We start from the raw sequence: 27074 nt of genomic DNA, 5'->3' as shown, positions 1-27074 counted from the left end.
TTTTAGTAATAAAGGAAGCTTTGTTTTTGAAGGTTTTTTTTGGTTCTGTTTTTTTTTTCTTCATCAGCAAACTACTCCAAAGGGAAACCACCGTGAATTCTAGATTATGGGGCACAATTTGTTATTTCTATAAATCTATACTGTAGTAAATGTTAGGCCCATTTCTGATGTTACGTTGATCGAGTTAGGAATTTAGTGAAGTTACATCCATGCGAGACTAATGTAAGTGAGAGAAAGATGAAGTCTGTGCCTCTAATTTATCCTAACATGCCCATAAAGCAAAGGAAGGCCCCATAGTCTGGATTGAACTGTCCAAATAAACCTAATTTTTTCCAAGTGCCAAATGTTTGCAGGTGGCACTGAAGTCGTGCAGAGACAACCTCTGAAATTTGTCCACTTTTGTTTAGATTTCTTAATAACAAACCTGGGATTAGGAAATGAGTGCTGCGTATTCTTGCTTGAGCGTCTAATGGATTTGCCAACCTGATAGAACAAATGATAAAACTCTGGAGGAAATTAAGCAGCATGGGAAGTTGTGAAGTCATGTGTGTAAATGTGATTTACTTACTCCAGGTAGTAATTGTAATTCTTCTGTATTTGCATTTATGTGCCATTGTATTTGATAAATACTTTGGGGTTAAATATGTGTTTCAATGCAATTCATACTTGTCTAAATATGAATAAATTAGCTTATTTTAAAATGGTGCAATTAAGATACTGTATCATTCTTGGAAAAATTAAAAGCTTCTTAATTTTGCCTCTTATAGATGAATAAGCCGTTGTAGTGTCATTTCAAGTTGCTAACTGTGTTCCCTTGAAGGACTAGAATAGTATGGTACCCATGAACCATGTTTCACGCTATGAAACATCTCATTGTGAGGTTTTTTTCCCTTGTTACCAAGCAACAAAAAGATTCTGTTCATTTGACAGCTTCATTCTTTTTTGTACCCTACTTGATAAATCTCTTTTCAGCAGAGAAGTCACTGTTTAAACTGCCTTGCTCTTTATGGTTCCTTTGCACTGATCTTCTAGAGRATGACCTCTAGTTCTGCTGTGGTTTATTAGATAGGACTTCAGAAAATTAAGAAATGGGAGTGCAGTCTTTTAAGTTTGCTGCCACATGAGAACGATAGAGAAGAATGACCATGGTTTCCCATGGAGCTGAAAGGCAGTAAGGTGCCATTTACAAAGTCTCCTGTGTCAGCTGAACCACTTTACAAGATGGATCGCCAGCAGTATCGAAATCTGTTAAAGAAGATGTGCATGCCTTTTGTGAGAGGTCCTGAGGACAGACATGATTTCACCAGCTTTGAAGAGAAAGACAGTAATTCGTTTCTTAAATTCAATCCATACACCTCTCCAGGAGAGCCGAATTACCCTTTATTCCCACACCGGGATGATATGTCTTTAGTAGATCCTTGCTCAGGTTTTGTGAGTCCAGGAGCTGATGCTGAACTGCAGCCCAACACTGGAAGAGCTATTGAATCCCTGGTGGACTACAGTGATGTGAAACCTCACCAGCGGGTCCCCATCTCAGGAAAGAGAGGTCAGGTTGCCCACAGGAGGCAGATGATTTTTCTGGAGGAAACCAGCCAGGACAGAAGATGGAACTCCAGGGCTGTGACAGCTGCTTCTATCAGGGCACGACTTGGAGGTAAAGCAAGTTACTGATTTTATTTTTAATCACAAAAAAATTCACGATGCTTAACAAATAAATAAAAATTATTTTCTGAACACCATTCCCCAAGTTTCTGAAAGAACAACCTTTTAAAATATATTTGCAACATATTGTAACAGAGCATTTTTATGATTCAATATCCCTGCTGTAACAAAGAGGAACCAGTCAGCAAATTCTTATGAGCATTTCCAGAAAAGCACATCTTTGAAACTAAGTAATGTTTCAGAAAAATCTATTTATGTAAATCAAGATGTTATATATAGGATCTATAATGAACACCTGTTTTAATGTGAACTGAAATAAGCTATTATTCCAAMGAGTCAGGGAATCCCCTGAATTTTTCTGTATCTTTTAGTATTTCCTGACAAATAGCAATACAATTCTCATATTTAAGACCTATTCCAATATCTAGCTGATRAGAGAACAGACATCTTTTAGAGCTGCCGTCATATCTTGCTCAAAGTACACATTACCTTTTTAGTTTATGTCACAGTGTTATACCTAGAATTGGGCCTGATCATTTCATGTTAGTTGCAACATTGGAGTGGAAACTCTCACTGTTTTTAGTGTGAAACAAATTTAGGATCATGGTTAATATTTAAAACCATAGTCCAATGAAAAATCTGAAAGTAGAACTATCTATCCAGAGCTTCTAAAGACATACATTATCAGTAGTGAGCAGTATGCACTTTTCTAAAGATTAAGCAGATTCGAACAATTTTCATCGAGAAATGCTCTTTATGGCTAGAACAAAATTTTATGGGAGATCAGGTAACATTCTAAAGTCTCAGAGATAGGAATGTTTTTACCTAGTATATGTATAAAGAAATATAAATAAGCTCCTTACTTAATTTTACTATACAAAGATAATACTTACCAGTTAGCACAGTTAACTGTAGTTTATTCATATTATTGTCACCATTACATTTCTAAGTGCTATAAATTCAGGCAGTGGTTTTGGTTAGAACTTTTCCCTTCTAATCACTTCAAGCTTGTTAACAAGAAAAGAACCTAAGCAACCATAAAGGATAAAAAACAGAAAATCTATTAATTTCCCTCTTTCTTCTTCTTCATCCCATATCAGTGTGCTTTTATTTGTCAGTTACTGTGATTTCTTTATGAAATTAGACCTCAGGCATCAAGCAGAGATAGCCAGCTGTTTTTTTTGCAAGCCTCTGGAAAAGTGAAGGGGAAGGAAGGTCTGAGGTATGTGATTCTATTGGACAGTTAATTTTTCCAACACACAAGCTGTGGCAGATGGAGATACTATTGAAATGAACACAGATAAAATCTAAAACTGAGTATGGCCAAGTCAGCAATCCAATTACAGTCAAGGAAGTGGTCCAAAATGGAGACAGCAGTTACAAGCTCTCTGGTGACTTTCTGTTGATTTTCCAGGGGGTAAAGTTCACKATGAGAGTGAAATACAACTCCACTGAAGTTGTGGGCAAAAGTCAAACTCAACTCCAGAACAAAACCTGGAAACGGATTTAATCCAGCATCGGTTCCCTAAGATAAACTCTGCAAATGTTTTTCCAAACCTAGTTTTCATTTACATGTTTTCCTGTGGTGCTGTGRTATTAAATACAAATGTGTACACTTGGTTCCAAAAAATGCTTGAGTTTTAAGCTGCTGTTTTTAACAAGACTGCATAAACAAATTCCAGATTTCAGCAATACAATTCAGAACCCAGCTCCCAACCCACAAGCATGTGATGCAATGAAAATTGTTAATCTTTCTAGATATCARTCCTGAAACATTCCACAGCTAAGCTGTTTGGGGAAGTTCTGCTGAAAGAGATCAGTCATGCATATTGCAAGCAAAATCTACAGTCTCTTTCTCCACTGTGTCRAGGATGAATGAAAAAAAAGAGAAGCAGCTTTTTAGACGGATGAGATGAGGTGTATAAAACATCTGCAACATACAGGAGATCTTATGATCATCCAGGATTAAGCTGCTCATTGAGTGTGAGGCATATCAAAATAGGATTTCAGGATCTCCTTTCACATGACATTCCTAAGTAACTGAAGTCAATGGTGGTGCTGCCCAGTTTGTAACATAGGTGCTTAGTGGGCTAAAAGCTTTTACCTGCCCTCAGAAAAAAAAAAAAAAAAAAAAAAAAAAAAAAAGAAGAAGAAGAAGAAAAGAAAGGTTAGTCAGAGGCAACAACATATAAAGCAAGAGGAAAAAAATGTACAACTTAATTATAAAAATAGTAATTCAAGGAGAGTCATAATATGTTTAACTTGTAACCGTAGCAGCATATAAACAAAGTTAACTAAGAATGAAAAAATGTCCTACAGTAGGATAAAGAATACCTGTCAGTGGTAAAAAGTGCTATTAAATAATTATCCATCACACAATGAAATGTTCATAGCGTACTGCCTAATGAGCCGGTAGCTCATCCAGAAAATAATACATAAAAACCCAAAATAATCTCTTGGGAGCTGAGTGCCATTACATAAAACACAAATATGGTTTCACTAAGGATTTGATTGCTTATGGTCTAYACAATCATGTATTTCACTCTGCATTAGTTTTTCACTAGCAGAGAAATCTTTGCTTATTTAACAGCTTAGTTCTTTCTCTGTTGCTTCTTTTGTCATGCATATCTTTCCAATATATTAGAAAATATTTCAAAACTATTGTTTTTATGCTTATGTAAATTCAGTTTTCATTGGGTGGTTTGTAGCTTTAATTTCTTTAAAAGGAGTAAGAGAAAAGAGAAAAAAGTAATATTGTTGATGGATTATATTTATTCTTCCCATATATATGGAAGCAGAATAATTTACCAAAGAACTGAAGCATAAGCATCTAGAAGAGATATCTCTAAACCCTTCAATTTGTATTACCATCTCCTGCTGGACCTAGTATTCCTACTGATTTTAAAAGACAAAAGGTCAAAAATAGTGCACGCTTTTCAGGTGATAATGAGACGCAGAGAAGATTGTGAGACTGCTCATTTTTGTGAAGCCTCYGTGCATATGTTTTTATGTGGTGATATTGAGAATCTCAATTTTCACTTTAAAAATAAAAAGACATCTGACTTTAATGATTTCTGAGAAACAGCTTAAAAGTCTGAATGAGTACAACTTCAGTCTCTGGCTCAGAATTCAAAAGAAAAAAATGATGAATCCCAAAATTCATTATCCATCATTGAATCCTGCTTTGTCAGATTAGGAGACTAGCTTAAATAATAAATAATAATAAAACTGGATCTGAGAGTATCATTAAGCTTTTAGTAGCTAAAAGTGACAAAGCCACTGAGTTCCCAACTTGAACAGACCACACTATTTTCAATTTTGTGGACTGAGCAAGTCACTAGGGGCATTGAAACCTCCAGAAAGTTAACTTAAAGGAAAGGATTACTACAATTTTTATGCTGACTTCCTCCACTGAAAGCAAAAGGAGAAATAAATGTTAGAAGGTTAATCATCTCAGCAGGACAGTAGTGTCAAGATAGCAAATTACAACATACAGTGGAAGAGCAGAGGTCTCTAGAAATTCATATGTACAATTATGAGAGCAAATGTAAAATTATATACATGTCCTCCTAAGGACAGTGTAGCTGACATGAGTATTTTACACATACAGCACAAGGAATAACAGTTGCAACCTTTGCCCCTTTAATAAATAAAGCAGAGGAACAGTATTTTAATGTATCTACTAGGACATATGCAAATATAGGAGCATATTTTCCTCTTTACTGTAGAGAGCACTAATATATATRTAACTGTTAAGCAATTACAACATTTCACAGAATCACACAGAATCACAGAATGGTTGAGGTTGGAAGGGACCTCTGGAGATCATCTAGTCCAACCGCCCCTGCTCAAGCAGGGTCACCTACAGCATGTTAGACAGGGATGCATCCAGGCAGGCCTTGAATATCTCCAGAGAAGGAGATTCCACAACCTCTGTGGGCAACCTGGTCCAGTGCTCTGTCACTCTCACAGCAAAAATTCCTCCTCACGTTCAGGCAGAATTTCCTGTGTTTCAGTTTGTGCCCATTGCCTCTTATTCTGTCACTGGGCACCACTGAAAAAGAGTTTGTCCCTGTCCCTGTCCCCTTGCTCCCTTCAGATACTTATACACATTGACAAGATCCCCCCTCAGTCTTCTCTTCTCCAGGCTAAACAGGCCCAGCTCTCGCAGCCGTTCCTCATAGGGAAAATGCTCCAGTGCTCTAATCATCTTTGTAGCCCTATGCTGGACCCTCTCCAGGAGCTCCATGTCTCTCTTGTACTAGGGAGCCCAGAACTGGACAGAAATAAATTTCCCTAATAACAGAAAGAAATTTCAGAAATAAAACTCAATAGAAACATTCCTACATAAGTACAAGTCTTACRTATTTCCAGACAGCATTTAGAGTTTATATCAGGATGAGACAATGAAGATGCAGCCAGCATGTTTTCTGAAGGTCAGTGCCTACTTATAAGATATTTTCCAAAGGAAATACTTTAATTAGACAGTGATTTAGTTTGAAAATTCTTCATAGCATGAAGTTCCGTATATTCTTTGCAAGGTTCACAAAAGGATCAACTTAAAGTTATATCACACTGCACATGAAGCCCTTTTATAAAACAGGTCATGCTATTTCAATATCTACATATAGCATTACGATACTAATAATCTTAGTATCTTGTACCAAAAACTGTAATTTTCTTCTAAACTTTGTCTGAATGATTAGTTATCTGAGACAAGAACTAACCTTGCATTCTGCACARTGGTTTTCAAGTTTTAGTCTTTGAACTATTTTCTCCAAAGCATACCTAAAATTTTCACAAATAATCAGGAAAAACAACCTTATTATGAATTTGCTCTAAGTTGCTAAATAGAGGTCTTCATATGAATTGGAAATTTGTTAGGAAGCCTGGAAGTAAAAAGAAGGTTGAAAACTACTTGAGTAGTACATTCTGGATACTAAATAACACTTCTCAGTGTCCACAGAGAGTTGGCATGGCTATATGTCTGCCTATCCTTTTTTGCTATATCAACAATATATAACTGCTATTTATAAATGCACCTTTCCCAAAGTCACCAAAAGCATTATGCTACTTAATGACACAGCTTTTTAGATGATGCTCTTATACATATCCCTTACCTTACTTACAGGATTGCTTCATGTTCCTTATCCTCATTCTCTAAAGGAACAACTTGTTTTCATTTATCCTGTTCATGTCTGTTGGTCCCCTAATAACTTTTGACCTCACTGGCTAATTTTTGCCAAATTTGACAGGGTTATAAACGGCTCAAAGATGAACTATATGCCTGCAAGTTTTTTGAAGATTCGGGTTTGGTGAGAAGAAAGGATTAAATTAATGGTCCTTTCGAGAGAGACAATATTCAGGCATTATACCATCCTTCTATTTCGCAGCAGCTAACTTGGTTACCAGCATGTGTGTACTGGCTGACATGACACTATGTGAAGTTGACTAAATCGTAGCTATATATGCTGTGATGTTATTTATCTCTTACTTTCATCTTCAATGTAATTTAATGTATTTTTGTGAAAATTTGTAGGATTTTTATGGGAAGCCCTGAGTTGTTTTCATCTAGTTCAAAACAATAAAGATTTAAACTAGATGAAAAMAACAACAAATAGGAAACCCTTTCTTTCAGGTTGGAGAACTCTGGTGAAAGTTGCTCCTACTCTACCTGACCAAAAACATGTTTTTGCATTTCATGTGAATCCCAATCTCAAGGTAAGGGTCTGGTGCTCTTGTGATGATGCAAAACATTTAAATCATGTCACATCCAGTCTGCTTTCCATTTAACTTGTATTTTTGCCAGTGATTACTGTAGTGTAGTGAAATCTTGGACTATGTCACATCTTCAATCAGATAAAGTGAAATAAGTACTGTATTTCAGATAGGTATAAGATAACTATTCATATGATCAGTTTTTAATGGTGACAGTTTTTTTCTAGTTACCTTGTCTATTTAGACTATAATGTAAGACTGATACTATCAATTTCATTTAGGTGTAACAGGAGACAGAGAAAAATACAAATAGAAATATACAATAATTCTGAAAGTATAATTGAAGTTATATTACTATTTTAATATTTAGGCAAGCCCATATTCGGTATACTCATATATTTAATATTTAGACACTGCCTTATTTGGGGCAAGTCYCAAATAAATTAGTAAATAAAAAGGTATCTGTGCTTCCATAGCACAAGTCCAATGAAGTCTTTTCAATAGTGGGAATGTAATGGTATACTGCATCCTTCTACACCAAAACTATTATTCCTAGTACTTGGAGTTCTTTAAGTTGGACCACCTGAATAGCAGCAAACATCAGGCAACTCTGGGGGASTGCAAAGTGCATGTCTGCTATGCCATTTTATATGTTGCACAACAAATGGGAACTTACATGCCAGAAGAGTAGAGCAGCAAAGACATTGTACTACAGTTTTTAAACTTGTATTCAGTATATTACATTTTACTTCCCAAGTAAAATCTCCAGAGATAGATCCACACTTGATCTCCAGGGTTGGTTAGTGAAGAACATATTTGACATTTGGATGCAAAAGAAGATTCTAAACTAGGAAAACACAGATACATTCAGTTCACCTTTTAAACAAGCAATCATAGTATAATATATGTTGATAGCAATGTTCTCTGCTATCTATTTGATTTCCTTTAGAAATCAAACAGTCCTTCTTCTGCAAGCTGGAGAGAAGAAAAAGCAAGAAAYTATGTCTACACGTCAAGTACTCAAAAGTGAGAGACCATTTCTTTTAACAGTTTTCATCTGTGTTYTACTTCATCTTTTCATCATTGTTCACTATTATGCATCTTTAGGTAGCTGTGCATGTAAGAATGCAATCTATTTTTCTACCATTCTGAACATTTGGTATTGTACACCAATTGTTTAGCCTGGGATTCATCTCATTAACTTTAGTTATCTAAAAGTTTGTGTCCAGTCTGTGTAAATCATCTCTACTTCCTCTATAAGCAGTGGAGAGAGACTGGGGTTTCTAGAAGGAGATTCAGTTCATCTGTCTTCAGCACCTGTCATAGGCTTGGTATGACTGGTATCTAATCTCTATTTAGAAAAGTCTTATCTCATTTAACTGTTTGTTCAAGCCTAGACGAAATAAATCCCATCATCGCAATAAGCTTATTGGAAGATAAACTACTTCTTCCAATTATGGAGTGATGTCTTACATAAGCCTGTGAAACTGTACCATAGCTACTTGTTCCCCAGCAAGCAATATACAGTTCCAGACTTTTCACTTTCCTTTAAACTAGAAAATATTCACCTTTACTCTTTTTACTTTTTTCCACATCTTTCTTTGTCACTGAATTTATACTGTCTAGCTACAGTTGACACTCAGTAATTATTATATTGGAAAATTTTTCTCTTATTTCTTATTGTTGATCTAGAGCTTATGAAGAAGTTCCTTGGGATAATATTTTACCTTCCAAAATCCAGCCACCAGCATCAACAGTAGAAGTGATGGCTGATCCTGTTTCCCAGTATTTCACAAGAAAGAGATACAATCCTGAATCTGAAATAAGCCAAGTCAGTGAACACTTCTTSTAAACTGTTTATAAATTTTGCTAATGAAGTGTGGACTAAATTTTGTGTCGGTCATACACGCAAAGCCACAGAGATGATTTCAAAGAAAAACAGTCCCAAGTAAGCACTTAAAGTCAACAGAATGCTCCAGTAATTCAGCCTCAATGGCTGAATATTTTTTTCCCTTTTCCCCCTGTAAATTGGTATAGAATAATATGACATGCACAATACTAGAAGAGAGGACAAGCATATTGGTGAAAATTTGATTCATATGAGTGATGCTGTAACATAACAAATATAATACTGAGTTGGTTTATTTGCAGTAATTATAACAATTATTTTTACTAAGCTAAAATTCAGTCCTGCATTGGATCTACATAGATGATCCTTCCCCTATGAGTTTAATCTCACTGGAGGGCTGCCACAAGAAAATCTATTAAGCCAGATTAATTAGATGGTATTGCCTTACAAGAAACATCTGATTACGATTTTAGGTTGTTGGAGGCCTCTGGGACAGATTTCAGACAAGATCTYTTACCTCTCCACAGAGACCTGTTGATTTGTGAGTTTCATTTTTTTGTGAATATCAGTGACCTCTAAGTATTTCCTTCATGAAGTCTGTGTATAGTTCTTCTCATCAGAAGAGTAACCTCAGCAGCACTCTATATAATTAGAGAAGTTAAGATATTCAGTCAATGACTGTATGAAAATGATTTTCCATCATGTTTTTCCTGTGGGAGACGAATTAGAAGAATTCTGTAAGGTTAATTATTATGTCATGACTGCATACCTCCTGTACACCTCAATAACATTTACAAACTCCAGGCCTTTTCTGCTCTCTGTGGAATCCAAAATTGTCTCAGAAGGCATTTTAGATGCATTAGAGCCCAGTAAAGRGTGACAGAAGAAGTTCTGAAGGGCTGTGTTAGTGAGCCAAGTAGAGATGGGGAAGGAAAGTGGCGTCAAAGAAGGGGCAGGAGAACCAGAACKTGCCTGCTTTCCAGATTGCGAACCAGCAGGTTTGCTTGGGTAAACTCAATAGGACGGTGCACTGCTGGACAGAAACAGCAAGCAATGGGAGAGGCAAGCGTCTGAGCAGGGTGGCAGGGAGATAGAGCATACTATCCGTACCATTTCTTGRATGTTACTCTTTCGGACAGAGCAAGAAGGAAATTCAAGCGCAATGTTAAATTTTCCAATATTCCCCAAACCTATGTGTGAGAAGTCCTGTAAGAAGAAAAGTGCGTTTTCAAAGAAACTTTCTTAAACAAACCTAGGAAATTGACTGAAGCCCAGTACCTGGGGATGGGGGTTAAAAGGTGAGACTACCTACTGAACTGGGTCATTTAGCATGTATGCCAACCTAATCATTTATCACGGTCTTCTACCACAATTCAAATGAGCATTCATCATTCCAAGAGCAAAACTTTGGCTTTTTCACCACCTCTCTTTTGGGACCTCATAAATATTCCATCAGAATATTCTGTCTGGCAAAAAAAGGTGATTGATTTATTTTGTCTTCAACAGCGTAAGCCCAAGCTCTCGAACCTGTCATATCCCTTCCTATACGTGAGTACAATCTCCTTGGGTCTTTTGTACATTCTACATTTTTGATTTAGCCCAAGCAGCCCATCTGTCCCATTTTCTATAGCATGAGTTGTACATGGACTTTAGGATCTATTCTTAAGGTCTTTTCTGGTGCTAAGGGAGGGGGAGTTTTGAGTCTCCTCTGCTTGTGGATAACTGCTTTCTGCTCATATGTACTAGAGATGCCATTTGTTATGGGCTGCAAGTTCAGCAGGTGTTTGTTTTCATCTTGGGACATGGCAGGCTAGCAGGGCAGTTCATCTCCATGTTTTTTCTTGTGGACCATTTTAATAAATAACTAGAATTTTGGAGCACGCAGTATGTGGTTCAGCTGCCTTCACCAGCTGTGTTATGAATAATGTATGTATTTGATTTCCTTTCTATCCAAACAGTGGCTGTATTGGTGCAGTAAATTTTGAAGATGTTGACAATGCCAACGTGGACTTACTCACACTTGCTCATGTGCGAACTTCAAAGCCTCGTTACACAAGCTCTGCACAGTATGTTTTCTTTATTAGTATGATTTTGAGTTATAGTTACTTGTGAAACAGGAAAAAAGCCCTTAGTATCTGGTCTTGTGCCACATTAAAAAGTCAGGAGGAATGCTCCTTGTTCTTTTGAGTAACTTGAATGAAGTTCTGTTAACAAAAGAAGCACAGCAGGTCTTCAGGTCCTCCAAAGATTGAACATGAAGAGTCCTGCTTTTCAATAACTGARTAAACAATAAATGGCTTACAGTGGTCACTGCCTACAGCGGTTAGTGTAGGTCTATATAGATCTAAGGGACCATTCTGCCTAGATGTACAAAATTAGTCAAGCTAGTTGATAATACAAAATGAACAGAGAGATCTCTACTGAGATGACAATATAATAGATTTTATCCATCTATTTGTGTTACGATAAACCAACATGCAGCCTGTTCTGGCTAAGTATGAGCTTGCAATACAATGTAGATGTGTCTGTAACACATCAGTGTTACAGCTTCAGGGAAATTATGCTCCTAACACTATGCACTGTGTTTTTCAATTAGAAATTATGATTAGTTTTTTCTTTCATTTTTCAGAAATTCAAAACTTTCTCAGATTTCTTTTTTCTCTCTCCCTCCCTTTTAATTCACAAAACTTACCTGACATTTTGCAAAATGGCTTTCCAGGAAATACCTTTGTCAGAGGAACAGGCTGGCAGTAATCTAAATGAAACTTATATGTTCRTATATCCTTCTCTAAGCACCATTTTGTAGATACTGAGGATGGTGTTTCAGGATCCTAGAGTTTCACTATGATCCAAGTGACCTGGACATCCATCTAGTACTGAATGGACATAGTAGACCAACAATAATTGACTGTCAGACCAGAAGCTACCCTGAGCATGCACATCCTGGGAAGTATAGTCTCTCTGTGATAGCGCCAGTGGAATACACTGTCATCTTTGTGTAATGAATTCTTCATGATCAACAAGCTCTGACTTAGGCTGGGAAACAGAAATCAGAGTATATTCTCCTTTCTGCTATTAACCTTTCTAGTCTAATTGCACAAACAAGGTTTAAAGATTGAGCAGGCACTTTGCACTTTTTCCACTCTAAAACAGTTGTGTGGGAAGCTAATCTGAGCACATCTGCTAGATCATACCCCAAAACATCTGATTTGTGTTTCTTAATAAGGTTGAAATTGTCTAACRGGCATTTCTATAAATGCCCAGCAGCAGGAATAGAAGATTTACCTCTGAATGTCGCTGGTGTAGGCTTGGTGGAAGTTCTGGGGATGACAGCTGCACTTAAATTCTTTACTGATGTTCTCAGGGATTGAATTAAGTGAGTGTTCACCACTTTTGAAAACAATGTCTGTTAAAAATACCCAACTATGCATTCCCTTGATGAAATTTAATTTTKGACAGGGATATGCATAATACGCAGAAAATTTGAGAGTAGTAATAGTAAATCTGGATGTTTGTTTTTATTATTTTATATAGTAAACTGTTAAAGATTAAGCTTGTTAGTTTAAAAAAGAACATACTGACAATAAGCATAATGGGATAAAATTAATGTAAGAATGGAATAACTTTGGAGAATAGTTTAGCAACTTGTGTGCTGCATCATTCTGCAAAAGCAAGCTACATGGTTGGGTATCAGTATTTTCATGTGACATGCATAAAGCACCATTAATATAGTCAAGCTATATCTAACACTTTTAAACAATATCATCCGCTTACAAATTCCTTGCCAAATTCAGAGCAAGTAACTTTTCAACTTTTCTAAGTATCACTGATTCAGAGCTTTACCTTATTGAAAGAACAGCTTCTGTCTTTTGGTGTGCAGTTGCCTTAAAAAAGATTGAATCATAAATTAGCTTATACCTTTCAATTATATTATATTCAAGGCTTAACAGCCTTGGACCCAGTAATTTCTACTAATGCCATTCTGAAGAGTCCTTACTTCCAGAAGACTGTTCATGTTTACAAAGTATGACATACTCTCATAGTTGAGGCACATCTTGTGCTTTAGTATTAATGAATAAGCATGTTGAGTCAAAAAGAAAATGCCATTCTTCAGTGGGATAATACAGCTTGAATACTGTAATGCTGAAAATGTGATTTTTAACTTTAGCCACTAGATGTCCTTTGAGTTTGCAAAAGTTCCTTGAATGCCATTACTTCTACTTAGATCATAAACTTCAAAATTCAAAGGTCAACATTTTAAGCCTCTAAGACTTCCTAAAGTTGTCATTAGCAGGTTGAGATGCTAAGAAGCATTTATTTTCAAGCTTTGGAGAGCATGTCTGAAAGTGGTAAAACAAAAGAGGCAAGAGCCTGTTTTATTCACCTTATCAGATTATCAGATTTTTCTCTTTKCATAGACCTTTCCATTCTGTTTTCAGTGCTCTTGGGAAGTCCACATTTGTGAGGAAACTACAGAAGAGATATTTTGCTGGGGGAAGCAAGGGGGGAGAAGCTGTAAAAATATTTCCCTCTCTGTTCTGAACAAAGTGCAGGATGCTGGGCCTTGCTCACATATGGCAGAGTATGTGCTAAACATTTCCAGTTGCTAGGAGCTGGCATGGAGGTGGCTAGAATTTCTGAGCTACAGCTTAGGTCTATCCACTTCTGTTTCTGTTGCTAGTTTTGGGGAGAAAGGATATCTTTTTACATATGCTGCCACACTTGTGGGGAACAGCGCATCACTCTTCAAACAGCCCTATTCATTACAGAATTAGATTGACAGGCAAAGTAAGGTGCTGTGCATYGTAAAATGATTGTCTTTGACCCATATTACTGCAATTAAACCTATTRATACTAAGCTTTTATGTATATTATGCACCATTCTGTTTGATGTTACATCCTGTGTAACACAGGTCGTCTGAGTTCTCACAGKTTTCATCTAACTTCTGCTTAAATTAGAGCAAAAATATTAGAAAGAGRTTTTTGAGAAATCCACTTTAAAAAATAAAGCATACATAGGAGATTTCTCCTATGTATGTATAGTATACAACAGAGATTTCTGAGTTTGTAGGGAAGTTAGCAGAGCTGTTAAGCCTTAGTTCTGCCATGTCATACTGCTGTTGCTGTARAGCTTTGAGGGATAGAAGCTAACATGTGCACAGTGCTGTAAACAGACAAACAGCTTGTCTGGAGCTAGTTGCTGTGTTTAGTATCATTRTGGCTTTATGTATTTGAGCACCAGCTTCCATATCACCTCCTCCAGTGTTTACCATGTCCTTTTCCTGATTTTTAGTGAGTGGGACTATGGGTTTCACTGATTGCTAACAACCAGGAGAGCAAGAGCTCTGAGACCTAAAATATTCTGACATTTTGGAAACTCCTAACATCTCGGAAAGAACTCTGAAAAATTCTACTGAACCCTTATTAAAGTATATCTATTCTCTGTGCCTGTCAGACATCAAGATTGCTATGATTTTAAGCAAAAGAAAAGAAAAAGTTAGAAAGGAGACATAAAAATGATTCTTTTTTTTTCCTCTCACTCTCTTTGTGTGTTTGATAGTAGTTGTAGACAGATCCACAAAGGTATTAAGTTTCCTAAACTCCCACCAAAATCTTTGAGAAGTGAGAGATGTCATTTGGATTTAGAAGCCTAACTATGCTTTGCAAATCTATAAAATGTAAAAATCTCTCTGCAGATAGTCACTTTCACTCTTTCATGGAGTATCATTAGTTGCACTTCCTGTCTTTAGCACTTGGGCAGCACCATCAGCTCTCAGGCAGTACTCTGGAGGGAGACACTTTTCTTCCCCRGACCAAGCAAGAAAGTGGTTACCAGTCAAATTATTAGCAAAGCTGAAACTAGCTGAGGAGTCATCTGTCATATAACTTTTCAGAGACAAACAGGAAGAGTGGTGAACCTGGGCATGTTTTGTATGTTACCCTTGTGCCCACCCTCTCTTCCTTTTGGCAGAACAGGAAACCATCTTCTGTTTTTCTTTTTCTTTCTTTCTTTTTTTTTAAGGAATTAGAAAAAAAAGATAAAAGTCATGACTTATGCTGCAGTGGAGCCTAAAAGCTCCTAATGTAAGATCAGCCTAGTGAACAAGGTGCAGCACACCAGMTGAAGTGCTTACTGTGTAGTTTGGAAGTTTTACAGGTGAGAATCCAGATGCAGTGGGATTAAATGACTCACCAAATACCCTTGGGAATCTATATTGAAGTCAGGAGTGAAACTCCATATATCCTGAGTCCCAGCCTCTGCCTTTTTTACCAAACTGTAATTTACAAAACTCTAACTCTAAACTTTAGACTATTGAATTTGTGCTTTGTTTAAACTTAGTAAAAAAAAAAAAAAAAAAAAAAAGATGCTTTTAAAATCCAAAATTAGCACAAATTGTTGGCTGTAGTTCTAAAAGTTAGTGTGAGATAGATGTGAAAACTTAGGGATAGAAGCTATCTTGTAAACTTCCCATTTTTCCTCTGAGGCTCAGACATAGAATGGTTGTGGGAAAGCTGTGCCATAAGTGCTGTGACTCAGCTACAGGTGCTAAATTTATGATCTGAACTTATTATTAATTACAGTTATGTTTGTGATCTGGTAGCTGCCTGATGTGGCCAGTGTGCATTTCCATGAGGGAACTGTGGAAATTCTTTTCTCCAGTCAGACTATTCATCTTCCCACCTGACCAAAGATCCTGCATGCTGATTCAGTTCCTCTCATTCTTGTCCAGGCGTTCGTTAAAGCCTATCTTAGGAGAAAGTGATTGGTGACATAATCTATGGAGTTCTGTTCCAGCCCTGGAATATGGCATCATTCTAAATATCTTTGGTTTGTATATTCATGCGTATACTTGCTTTAGAATGAACTTATTTATTCCCTTCTTTCATCTTGGTTATGTTGCAACATATGCCTAAGAGCTAGTCCTGTAGCATTTCTTTGCCAAGGATGATATATAAGCCTTTAAAAAAACAAGGCAGTCAGAAAATTAGAGAGTTGTGAAAGAGCACTCTGAATATATTTTTAAGGCTGTTCTACTCTAATATTATTTTTTTCACCAAAAATGTTATATAAAGCATATCATAATCTCATTTTACAGCTCAGCGCTCCATCCACTGGATTACATTGTCACAGCACAGGAGTTGCAGGCCTGAATCTTTTCTTTTCATGCCATAAACTAGCCAGCTTCCAAATTGAATACTTTGTTGCTTTTGTGTATTTTCATTGAATGTTGCTTGTGTACTTTTGTTAAATGTACTGGCCAACATGCGTCCAACCATGCACACTTTTTGTTGCTGTTGTATATTTAATTCATCTTTTTTGTCTTGGCTTCTTTTTCTAGTTTGTTTTCTTCCTCTCGTCTCCTCTTGTCTACCTACTAAACTCCATCCTTATATTTGCTTTTCTTGTCACCCATGAAGTATAAATCCCATTGGAATCAATGAGGTGAACACATTTGCTTAAAAGATTTCCTGAAAAGGGTGGGAATTGAGGATGTGTTAGTATACTTTGTAGAACCGAGACCTTTGTTATTTTAGAAAATTCTGAAATAATTATTTGTGTTTTTTGTTTTCCTTGCCTATTATTTTGCTTCTTTCTTGCTTATTCTATTATTAATTATCTGATTATGATATTTATCTGTTGAAGATGAACTGGCTTTATATGTCTTATAGCTGACCATATACCAGATATGGAAGCAACTGAGCTAAAGAGTGTGTTATGAGCAATGGGCTAAGTTTTCAAAAATAGCTCAGCAACCACATTTGAACACCAGAATTCTCAAAGAACTCACATCCTGGGTACAATGCTGATTGCTAAGCTCCTGCAAAAATCTAGCAAGCATCACAACAAAGCTTTTAGATACTGAGAACTTTTAAAAATCTGTGTACTGCTTCTTCAACCCAAGTGTATATCAAAGAAGAGGAGGAAAGTCAGAATTCTGAGGTAACATTGAATTATACATATTTTCAGCTCCCTTGGGMAAGTTGCCCAGAATAGGAAACTTTGCAAACCAGCTGCACTAGCTTCCAAGAAGGCTCAGKCTGCTAAGTTCTGTGGGTGCTTTTGAGAGACTCTCTGTTTTTAATCTGTGAAAATAAGTAGTGACCCAAATCATTCTTTCTTGATATTAACAACTACTCTTAAAAAAACTCTGTTATTCAGAAATGCATTTTGAGCCCAATAATTTTGAAAACCATACAGAAACTGTTTCTTCTTCATCATATGGATTCCCAACACAACCACCCGCTGCCCTCTTTTTTTAAAACATCTTTATCAGTGTGTAATTTTGTATAATAATTCTCTTTCACCTCTTAGCCACCAGCTTTTTCCTTTAGTTGACCTCTTCCCCAATCAGCTGCTGAAACAAGGTTATGCTCTATGTGGTATTTTAGCTCTGCAGGTGTTTTAAGGGTCAATGGAAAAAAAAAGCCTCCCACGCGGGTGATGGGGATTTCCTCTGTAGCATTCATGGGCAGGGCTCTGGTAAATGCTTGGTTTGACAGACACAAATAACTTTCTTTCCTTCTTGGCATTGCTAGAACTCCCTTACACCCTCAGTGTATACATTTAGTATTGTAATAGTATAGTACACTTAATGCATTCCAACATACACAGTTGGACATACTGATCAAATTACAGATGTCTTGTATTCTCTTCTGCATGTCTCTTGTATTATAGCACAGCAACTTCCTGATTTCTCACTGTTGCTTACTGTAACCTCTTGAAATTTAACAGGAGCAGTTAGGACAGAGTTTATGTTTTCTTGTTCCACAGTACAGGGCTCTGCCTCCTGAATTAAATAAAAATCTCTGGCAGTCATTAATATAGACTTAATCCATAAGCTCACATAATATTCAGTAGATGGCAGTGGTACACATACATATGCATTCTAACTTAAAGTGAAGCCTCACCTAGTTCTTTACCATTTACRATAATTCTGTGGTAAGGTAGATTATGACATTCGTTTTCCAGAGATGAAGAGGCTGAAGTGACTTGTCCAAGGCATGTTAGAGAGAATAGGATCTGACCAAAATCCATCTCTGCAAGCGTTTCTGATTGAAATAGTAACTTTATACATACAGTTTCCAGGAAGAAAAAGTCCTGAATGTTTCAAATCCTGCAGTTCTTGCACAAAGATGTTCTCTGAAACTGTCCTTTACTCTTGGTTTCCCAAGTACATTGAGCAAAATTCTACTATCACACCAGTGTATCTGTAGTGACTTCAATCATATTTCTTCAGTATACAGTCAGCCTCCAACTGACTGTGTGTATGCCTCCCTTAATCATCTTCAAGTTACCACAGAAACCTCACAGGCCACAATTAGCTCGTGAAGACCCTCTTTTGCCTTGCACATTGAATAGTCATTTACATGGGCTGCCTAAGAGCTTTCCCATAATGTATCTTTTCTTCAGAATCTGACAGCTTGTCTGCCATCTATCTGTTTTTAGTAATTTCCCAGTTTGAGTCATGGGGGAGGATGCTGAAATAGCCCACTTTGACATTTTCCAAATGAAGATTTTATCACTTGAATTGATTTTTTGTTTCAGAAAGATTAACTTATAGTAAAGAAGTGAGTGAAAAAGTAGAAATAAAATAAAGCTGTTTAAAATTGTAGAAACAAAATGTTCCAATTGAACCTAGTCCAAAATATTTCTGGGGAATTACATTTTGATGTTTTTGACCTTTTAGAAATTCCAAATCCATTTGGGAATATCCCTACCCTGCTCTGATGCCCGAGAGAGAAGAGTATGAAATACAGCCCAAAACACTTTGTTCAAAAATCCTGTTGGTCCTATTCTTCACACTGCACAGAGTATCTTGATTTGACTTCACAGTGTTTCTCAAGTACTTTTTTCCCAACACAAGAGATTTTATGGATTGTGTTTCCTGACACAGGATCATGTCTGAGGCATTTGAACTTCATGTTATTCTACTTGGCACATGGGATCATGGAGCAAAAGAAGAGCCACAAATACATGACACACAGGTCTACCTGGAAGGGAATTTGAGGTGGAAGCCAGTTGTGTCTCTTCTGTACTGTGAGTGAGACGTGAGAGGCCTGTTTTGTAATTACACAAACAAGAACTAGTAGATGGCTTTATGACTGGTAGTTTATTTCTTTGGGTGATACACAATAGTGTGTCTAAGAACAAGTAAGATGTTAGGAACTCTTACTCTTTTTAAGTGCAAGCCTGCAAGGTTGCATTCACTAGAGGGAATTTTTGCACAAAGAACTTGCATACTTAAGTCGCTCAAGCTTAAGTGCTAGATACAAGGTTTTCAAGAAATACAAATTATCTGGAGGGTCTTGAATTTGCTCCCGTGAAGACTATGAGATGGAACTTAGGTGGGAAACCTGAGCATCCAACACTATAGGAGCAACCTTAGAGCATTGCTCCCAGCTCCTGTTACAGAACAGTAGGCTTCTCCTTTGGGTCCTGTGTAGTAGGTGGATGTCTTGGGTATCCTGAGGCACCTCATATGGCTCTAACTGCCCATATAGGTGGCCAACTAGGTTAAGTCCACACTGATTTTTCTAAACACTACCAAGGAATAAAAATCTTCAAAGACATCCCAAGGGAGACATGCAAAGAACAGGCACAACAAAACGGAGGCACTCAGAATCACTACATTCCACCTGAAATCTCAGAGCTTGCATAGATTCAACTGTTAACACTGTGTGTTTCTTACTGTTGGGATTAAGAGCTGTTAGAGTGATAACAAGGAAGTGTATGAACAAGAGAGATGTCTGGTTACAGAAAGAAAGCTTGATGACGACAACTATAACCACAGAAGAGTTTTGTATATTGCCCAGTGGTAGCCTGGCACTTGCTTGTTTTTTCAGCAGCAACAACTTGGTTTAGCAGCTCATCAGAGAAAACACACTAGAGCTAGACAGCATGATCCAAAAACAAAAAACCAAAGGGGTATTTTTTTAACCTCAGTTTCTTCTGCTTTATCACATACATAACCGCAGCACATTTTTGCATCTTCTTTGCAGGTTCCCAGGAGAGCAGCTGCTTTAGTGTAATGTAAGCTTTCTTACTATCCTGGTACTTTCAGCTTCTCTCTTCATATCTCTCTTCTCTTTCAGGGCAACATCCTTTCAACATGTTATGAAGTTACCAACTTCTATGAATACTTTTTAACAGACAAGCTAGAACAAATCTGCATCTTGGGCCATCTCTCAAGCTTGTTTTTGTTTTTCTGGGTCAAGTTTGGTCATTTCTGATGCTTTTCTCTTCAGGAAAAATATACTAACAAAAAGAATTAATTATTACTAGGAGTGCCAAGATGCTAGTTTTGCAAATTTTAAAGGTCAGAAGATTTTATCAATCAGACGCCTTGCAGTGCCTTACAGTATTTGGATATCTCCACAGTTGTACATTTACGTTAGGTAACTCCAAATATGTATATGAAATGTTGCAAGTTATTATGAAGTTTATTATTTTGATCTCCTCCTCTTCTCTGAGACAGTCATACAATTCCGAGGAAATTAATTTCTCTATTATGTATGAAAAATGTATGTAGGGCAGTAAAACTGTTCACAGTTTGATTAATTCTTTCAAAGAGATACCACATTTTCAGATTTGGCTGAATGTATGTGCTTATATTCAGATGCACCCAATGTCCTTGTGTTTGCATGCCTCAGTTGAATCTCTGTGTATGCAAATGGCAATTTTTATATAGAGTTACCTCATCTGTAGCTAACCTGACAATTGTCTATATTTGCATGAAAAGGCAACTTTGCCTGCAAGCCATTTTCAACAGTTCTGAAAACATGTTCCTTTGCTGCACCAGATCCTCAGGCCTACCTGTAACTGCTTCATGGTTGCTGTTAAGACACAGAGAAGATCTGTTACTTGCTCAGCCAACTACTTGGGGATTCCCTATGAGTAACAGCTTCCCAAGTGCCACAGAACTGTTGCTCTCACAAAACTCCAAGAGAATACAGCAGTGTATGAATATATGGGTATATATTGAATATACGAATATTCAGTAAATATGTGAGTAGTGCAAGGTTACTCTAAAATAACACAAAGAACTAGAAGAGCCTGCTACTAGCTATGAGTATGTGGACAACAACATATACTATACTACTTGTGTGCCTGTGGCAAGAATAGTTCACCTACAGTCCTTTATGTTTATAACTGTGGATTACATATAATAGAGGTAGGTACAGCATTTGGTCATTAGCTCTAATACTCTGGTGAGGAATTTCAGGGCCAAATTTCCTAGTACACAGATCAAAGAATTCTCTGATAAACCACACCTCCCATGTGTCTCCAGTTTTTGCAGCCTATGCTGATGTAGTTGTGGAGAAACAGCTCTTCAGCTGTACTGAAATTCTTTATGCTCTCTTATAACTAAAGGAACTGTTCATTTTTACCCAAAGTATATGGCAACCAAAAATGCCTCAGAGACATGATTTTAAAGTGGGCACTGTTATCATTCATGCAGTCTGCAAATCCACGAAAGAGTGACACAGGCAAGGTTCATGATCCCAACTACTTAGCTGATTCAATAGATGAAACAGCTTGTCATGAGCACTTACCCCCAAGTGTATGGGCAGTCTGGACGTATGTATAATTCAGTGGTGTCCTATTTTGAGCTGTCAGTGTAGAGCAGTACTGATGAAGCTCTCTGAAGGCCTTTGTGCTGGAAAAAGCTGCCATATTGGAGGTTTAGTTTGTTTTAGTTTTAATCTTCATGAATTCTCTCTCTGAATTCATCCTACTATGTTTTCTTTTGATCTTTTTTTTTTAATTTGCTACATCTCTGCTTCATCTTCCAGCAACTACTTGTAAAATCTTCAGTGTGTTACTTCAGATAAGTAGAATTTTTTACTCACTGTCTCTGAGGAACTTATTTTTTGAATTTCACATTAAATCTTAGCCTTGGAATTAACAACAGGGTTAAAGGAGCACACATACTGTCTCAGTTCAATGCTGCAAACTAGTATTTAAGTTGATACATTTAAGCAGTGTTGATAGTATGTTTGTCAGGTAAATTTATTCCTAAAATATTCTAGGTGAAATTTGGAGAATTTTTGAATTATTTGGGAAACCACTTGTGTTTAGGCTACAAGAAACCTTTTGGCCTAAAGCCTGTTACCTGAATTCCTTGTTTGAATATGGAACCTAAATATCAACTAAATCTGTAACACATTTTTTAAGACTATTTCCTTGAATGTTTTTTGTGACCTCATTTTTTTCTTTGAGATGAAATGTCACTCGATCATGCATATCATACAGATATTCTAATATCTCAAACATTTTGTAAAAAAGAAAAAGAAATGAAAAGTCATTGAGGACATCACTTTTGCCATGTCTAACCAAYGATTCTGAGTCAGATCATCAGGTAAATCATCATAAAGCTGCTTCACTGATACAAAAGGAGCTATGCCAATTTACATGTTCTAAGGATAATTCATTACATTATGATGATTTTTTACTGTCTATTCCCTATCCATCTTGGATATGGAAACACTAACTATTTTATAACTTATCTGTAAGTCATATTTCAAGTCTGTATTCATTTAATATACTGTTTCTTGCTCTCTCCCCTTTAACTTTTTCCTCTAGCACTCCAAATATCCCTGGGTACACTGGCAAGGTTCATTGGACARCAACCCACCCGGCAAATTCTAATCTTCCTTCAACATCCCCATCAATAATTGCACGAATGCATGGGTAAGTATGAGGTATATTTCTCAGCTTGTTCAGAAAGATTACAGGGAAAATCCTAATTGCATTTATATAGTTAAAAGAACAAYTAAATATTAAGCATGACATTTTCTTGGCTTAAAAGATAAAGAGCACTGGGCATTAGATACCTGCACATAATCTTCATGGTAAATCAGCTTGTGATTTTAGGATTTTTCTGGAACTTCCTATTAAATTATAATTTATAAAATACAGATTATTTCTACATTTGATAAATCTCTTCTCTAGCCATCGTGGCAAAATCATGGCTTAAGTGATCATGTTTTTATTTTTGATTGATCCGTATGTATTTTGAAAGAAACACACGTATGCCAAAGTTAAAACAAAGAAAACTGTATGGTATTCCAAAATGGTGTTGTCAAACCCTTGTGAAATGAATAGTTGCTATATAGAAAACAGATATTAAAATGAGGTGGATTTACTCAGAAGGCAGTGAGAAGGGAAAGCACGCCGAGCCCGCACACTGATGCAGGCCCTGTGAGCAGGAAATCATAGCCCCTCATCACTATTATGGCTACCTCAGGAACTGATTTAATGATCATTATTCTCTCATGCTTTTACACAGAAGAAGTTAAAACTACAGGTCACATTTTTAAGGTATTTACGTGTCCTGTTGATTTCAAAAGAACTGGACACTTTGGGACAGCTGAAAAGACATTTTTCTTTTGTTACTGCATAGAACTTCTGACATGGGCAYAGCTCTAAGCCAGCCTTTCTTCCAGTAGCTTGAGAGTAGCTTAACAACTACTTGTTTCTCCTCTCTCCTTTATGATTTTGTACTTTCTATTTAGATTCTGATTTCTTGTTTTTTTCAGAGCGATCTAGGACACTATGTCCTGAGACATTTATCTTCCATTAAATTGTCTAATTGGCATTAGGATTCTGTTCACAACGCATCCCWCTTGTTTTTCAATGCTACCAATGAAGGGTGTACAGAAAAGACTTGAGAAACTTTAGGGAACTGCCTGGCTTTTAAAGAATTCACCCTATCAGAGTGTTTCATCATTGAGCAAAATGCACTGACTTCCATATCTGCTATCCACGATCCTTTTACCTCTGCTCTTTTTCTCTTGTGGTTATACTYAGAAAAGAGGTTTTTCACCTCTAGTTGTAGTTTGCTGGTGACACGGAATGAAAATACACAACAGGGTTTTGAGGTACTATAGGCTGATAAGCTGAACTCAGAGAAGCCTGATGCAGACTAACTTGCATCTAAATGTCACAGACAAAGAAAAAAACCAAGTGTATCTTAGCAGAGATCACTAGCAGCCTTCAGACAGATAAAAGATCAAGAGCAAAAAGGTGTGATCTAAGAAAGGAAAACACATCTGTTACTTCCTTTTACTTTCTACAAGCATTAGTGTGGGTGTAGTTTGCAGTGGATGAATTTTCTTAATTTTGTAGTGGATAGTAAGAATAGAGGGGTGTTGTGTGCTAATGGAGACTTTCTAGAACCTCTACAGAATTCTCTGACTTGTTTTGAAGAAGGATRTATAGGAAATAGGTAGAGAGTATAATCACACCCAAATATTGTAGACCAGATTTTACCACCTTTTTTCTTGGTTGAGCAATACCCTGAGAGTAGGACCACTGATTTTCAGGTTGTAACAGTCCTATTTTACTTTCACTGGSACTACTTATGGAATAATACAGTAATCACTGGATTAGGATTGAGGGTCATTGCCCTTTATGAAACTGCTATGTATAAATATTATGGGTGCTGGGAATTTCCCTCCACAGTAATTAGTGATGCCTGTAAAGGAGAGGTATTAATACTYGATTCCTCCCCTTTGTCCAATCAATGAAAAGCATCCTGCTTATTTCAACAGTCACAGATTGAGCTAGTCTGTAGCAGCAGGGTGAAGAGAACAGAGTTTATTCCTTGAATTTGGAGTCAGACTACTCAAACTCACCTGCACGTGCTTTTCACATGGGAAACTCATTGTTTATAAAATGGTGAACCATTTTGATCATTCTCAAGCTATGATTGTAATAATTTCTTAAAAAGTAGCAAGTGGTTCTGTCTGGTGGGTATTTTTAAAGCTGCTTCATTTGACATGTTACATAGAATCATAGAATGGTAAGGTTGGAAGGATCCTCTGGAGATCATCTAGTCCAACCCTCAGCATAGCCCCATATGGGGATTGAACCCACAACCTTGRCATTAGTAGCACCATACACCAACCAACTGAGCTAAACCTGTCCCCATATGTCCAGTCTTCTGAAGACAATTATGGATATCAGATGGAATCTCTACTCTATTGCTGACATAGTCTAATAAATGTTCCTGTCAAAAGTATCAGCAGCATTAMACAGACCAGGTAGCACTCAAGCACTTCTGCCTTGTGTTTCAATTGCGTGGAGTTTCAACAATATGTGGAGCAAAATCCTTTATATCTATTATAAGCACTCTAAAATTAACAGGATTGTATAGGATTTAGAACACCAAACATATGGTTTCTTCATCTTTGACTATGAATAGTATTTTTGTAAGTTAAGCTTTGTTGATGTATTTTTATTGTATTTGTATTACTAGGTAATCCCAAGGTAAGGTCAGAAAATTTCAAAGTTCTTTAGTGCAATTACATTCTGGCAGTACTGTTTAGCTTTTACACAGGACAGAATGTTTTATGTTTTGTTTTATATTTTGTTTTGTTTTTAAATGAATTGTCCATTAGTACCCAAAAAATGCAAATCTGTTTTAACCACCAGTTGTATAAAAATGTCCTGGCCTCACAATGGTTAATTTAGTTTGATTTTAGCGACAAAAGTGGTACGCTTTCAGTAAGTTGTTGCGGAGACTTTCAGATACCTGGGAGATTCCAAGRGGGATCATAAGGACAAAAGAAAATTATTCTGATTGGAGGCTGAATGAACACAAGATAYTGTGATCAGTTCTGTGTCAGCCCTGCTTTGAATGAGTGGTTTTGCAGCTGAGGGGCTACACTGAGGCTGTAGGTATAAGATTATTTATAGTGCCTCTTCCTGTAAAAATTAAAAGAGCATATCAGAAGACTAGCATAACTTGCTCCCTCCTAGACCGCCCGCCACATACTTTCTAACCCTCATCCCAGTATTCTGCACCACAGGGACAGGGTATCTGGAGCTGGCATTGCTTATACCATAGTGCCGATGAAGTGTTTTTTCTAGGCCTGAAAGCCAAACCTCCAGTGTCACAAGAGTTTGCCCTCCCGGCACCATGGTGCCTTGTGTGCCTGAACGTACTCAGCATTCTCATGGCAGTTTTCCACAGACGGTGTGCAGGTTGATTGTGAAGGAACCGTGTGTTTGTCCAAGAAAGGTTGGAAGGAGGCGAGAGCAGAACATACCTTTCTTACAGCTGTTGTAGAGATTTGGCTTTCGGCRTGTTAGATATATCAAGACTAAGATTTAAAGCTTTTATAAAGAATGGGCATAACTGTTTATGAAGAATGCAGTGAGGGGGAAGAAAGGGTGGATGTTTAGCAGTAAAATAATATAATTTCAAAGTCTTTTTTTTTCTACTTTTTTTTTTTTTAACTGCAGATACATAGCAAAACATGGACGCTCATCTCAATATAATCACCAGGGTCCTTTCTCCCAAATGCTTACTCCAGTTAGTCCTCAGAATGCTTTCAACAAGGTACAACAACAAACCATTAAAGTTTAAGAAGTGTCAGACCTCTTTACCTGTTTAACTAAGAGCCTCAGWGTCTGAGAGTGAGGAGGAAGGAAATGTGTGAAGATGTGTGGATATTTTAAATGCGTAACAAAAATAAAATAACACAGAACTGGGTGGATTATTACATTATCCTTATTACATTATTCTTGTATTTATGACTTTCTAGCACTGATAGTTAAAAGCTTATTAAAAACAAGAGGAGTCTTAAGTCAAAGGCTAGAAACTTGCTCTCAGCACCGATTTGTCATGGTGACCAAGATGATAGAAAATGATCCTATAGGAATTCTATCAGTTGACGTATACATATATAATATACGTGTGCAAACACATCCACACGCACATACATAAATGTATTGTTAACTAAGAAATCATTACAGAGCAACAGTGCTTCTCATCAGCTGTCCTGTGTGGCTTGCAAAGACAGTTAAGTGTCACAGAGTGAGATTTTGAAGTCTGCC

At 36.9% G+C, this 27074-nt stretch overlaps 2 protein-coding genes across 2 annotated transcripts in view; one reads left to right on the top strand and one right to left on the bottom strand.

Moving 5' to 3' along the window:
• ZPBP (zona pellucida binding protein) overlaps positions 1 to 850 on the bottom strand; it is a 33662-nt gene extending 32812 nt beyond the window's left edge. The window contains exon 1 of the mRNA XM_085305454.1: positions 840 to 850. Within this exon, the coding sequence (XP_085161580.1) occupies positions 840 to 850 (11 nt within the window). The remainder of the gene's footprint in view (positions 1 to 839) is intronic.
• A 289-nt stretch (positions 851 to 1139) lies between these two features.
• On the top strand, positions 1140 to 26604 carry SPMIP7 (sperm microtubule inner protein 7). The gene is given in 10 exon segments (XM_085305475.1): positions 1140 to 1172; positions 1174 to 1654; positions 7301 to 7383; positions 8330 to 8406; positions 9073 to 9211; positions 9703 to 9770; positions 10736 to 10777; positions 11188 to 11295; positions 22815 to 22922; positions 26481 to 26604. Coding segments are annotated over 10 exon segments (1263 nt in total).
• The last annotated feature ends 470 nt before the right edge of the window (positions 26605 to 27074 follow it).

The sequence above is a fragment of the Rhea americana genome, unplaced genomic scaffold (genome assembly GCF_003343005.1).
Source record: "Rhea americana isolate MKP2758 unplaced genomic scaffold, rheAme1 scaffold_220, whole genome shotgun sequence".
NCBI lineage: Eukaryota > Metazoa > Chordata > Aves > Rheiformes > Rheidae > Rhea > Rhea americana.
Note: the sequence above shows the minus strand (reverse complement) of the source record. Positions and strands in the feature narration are given on the sequence as shown.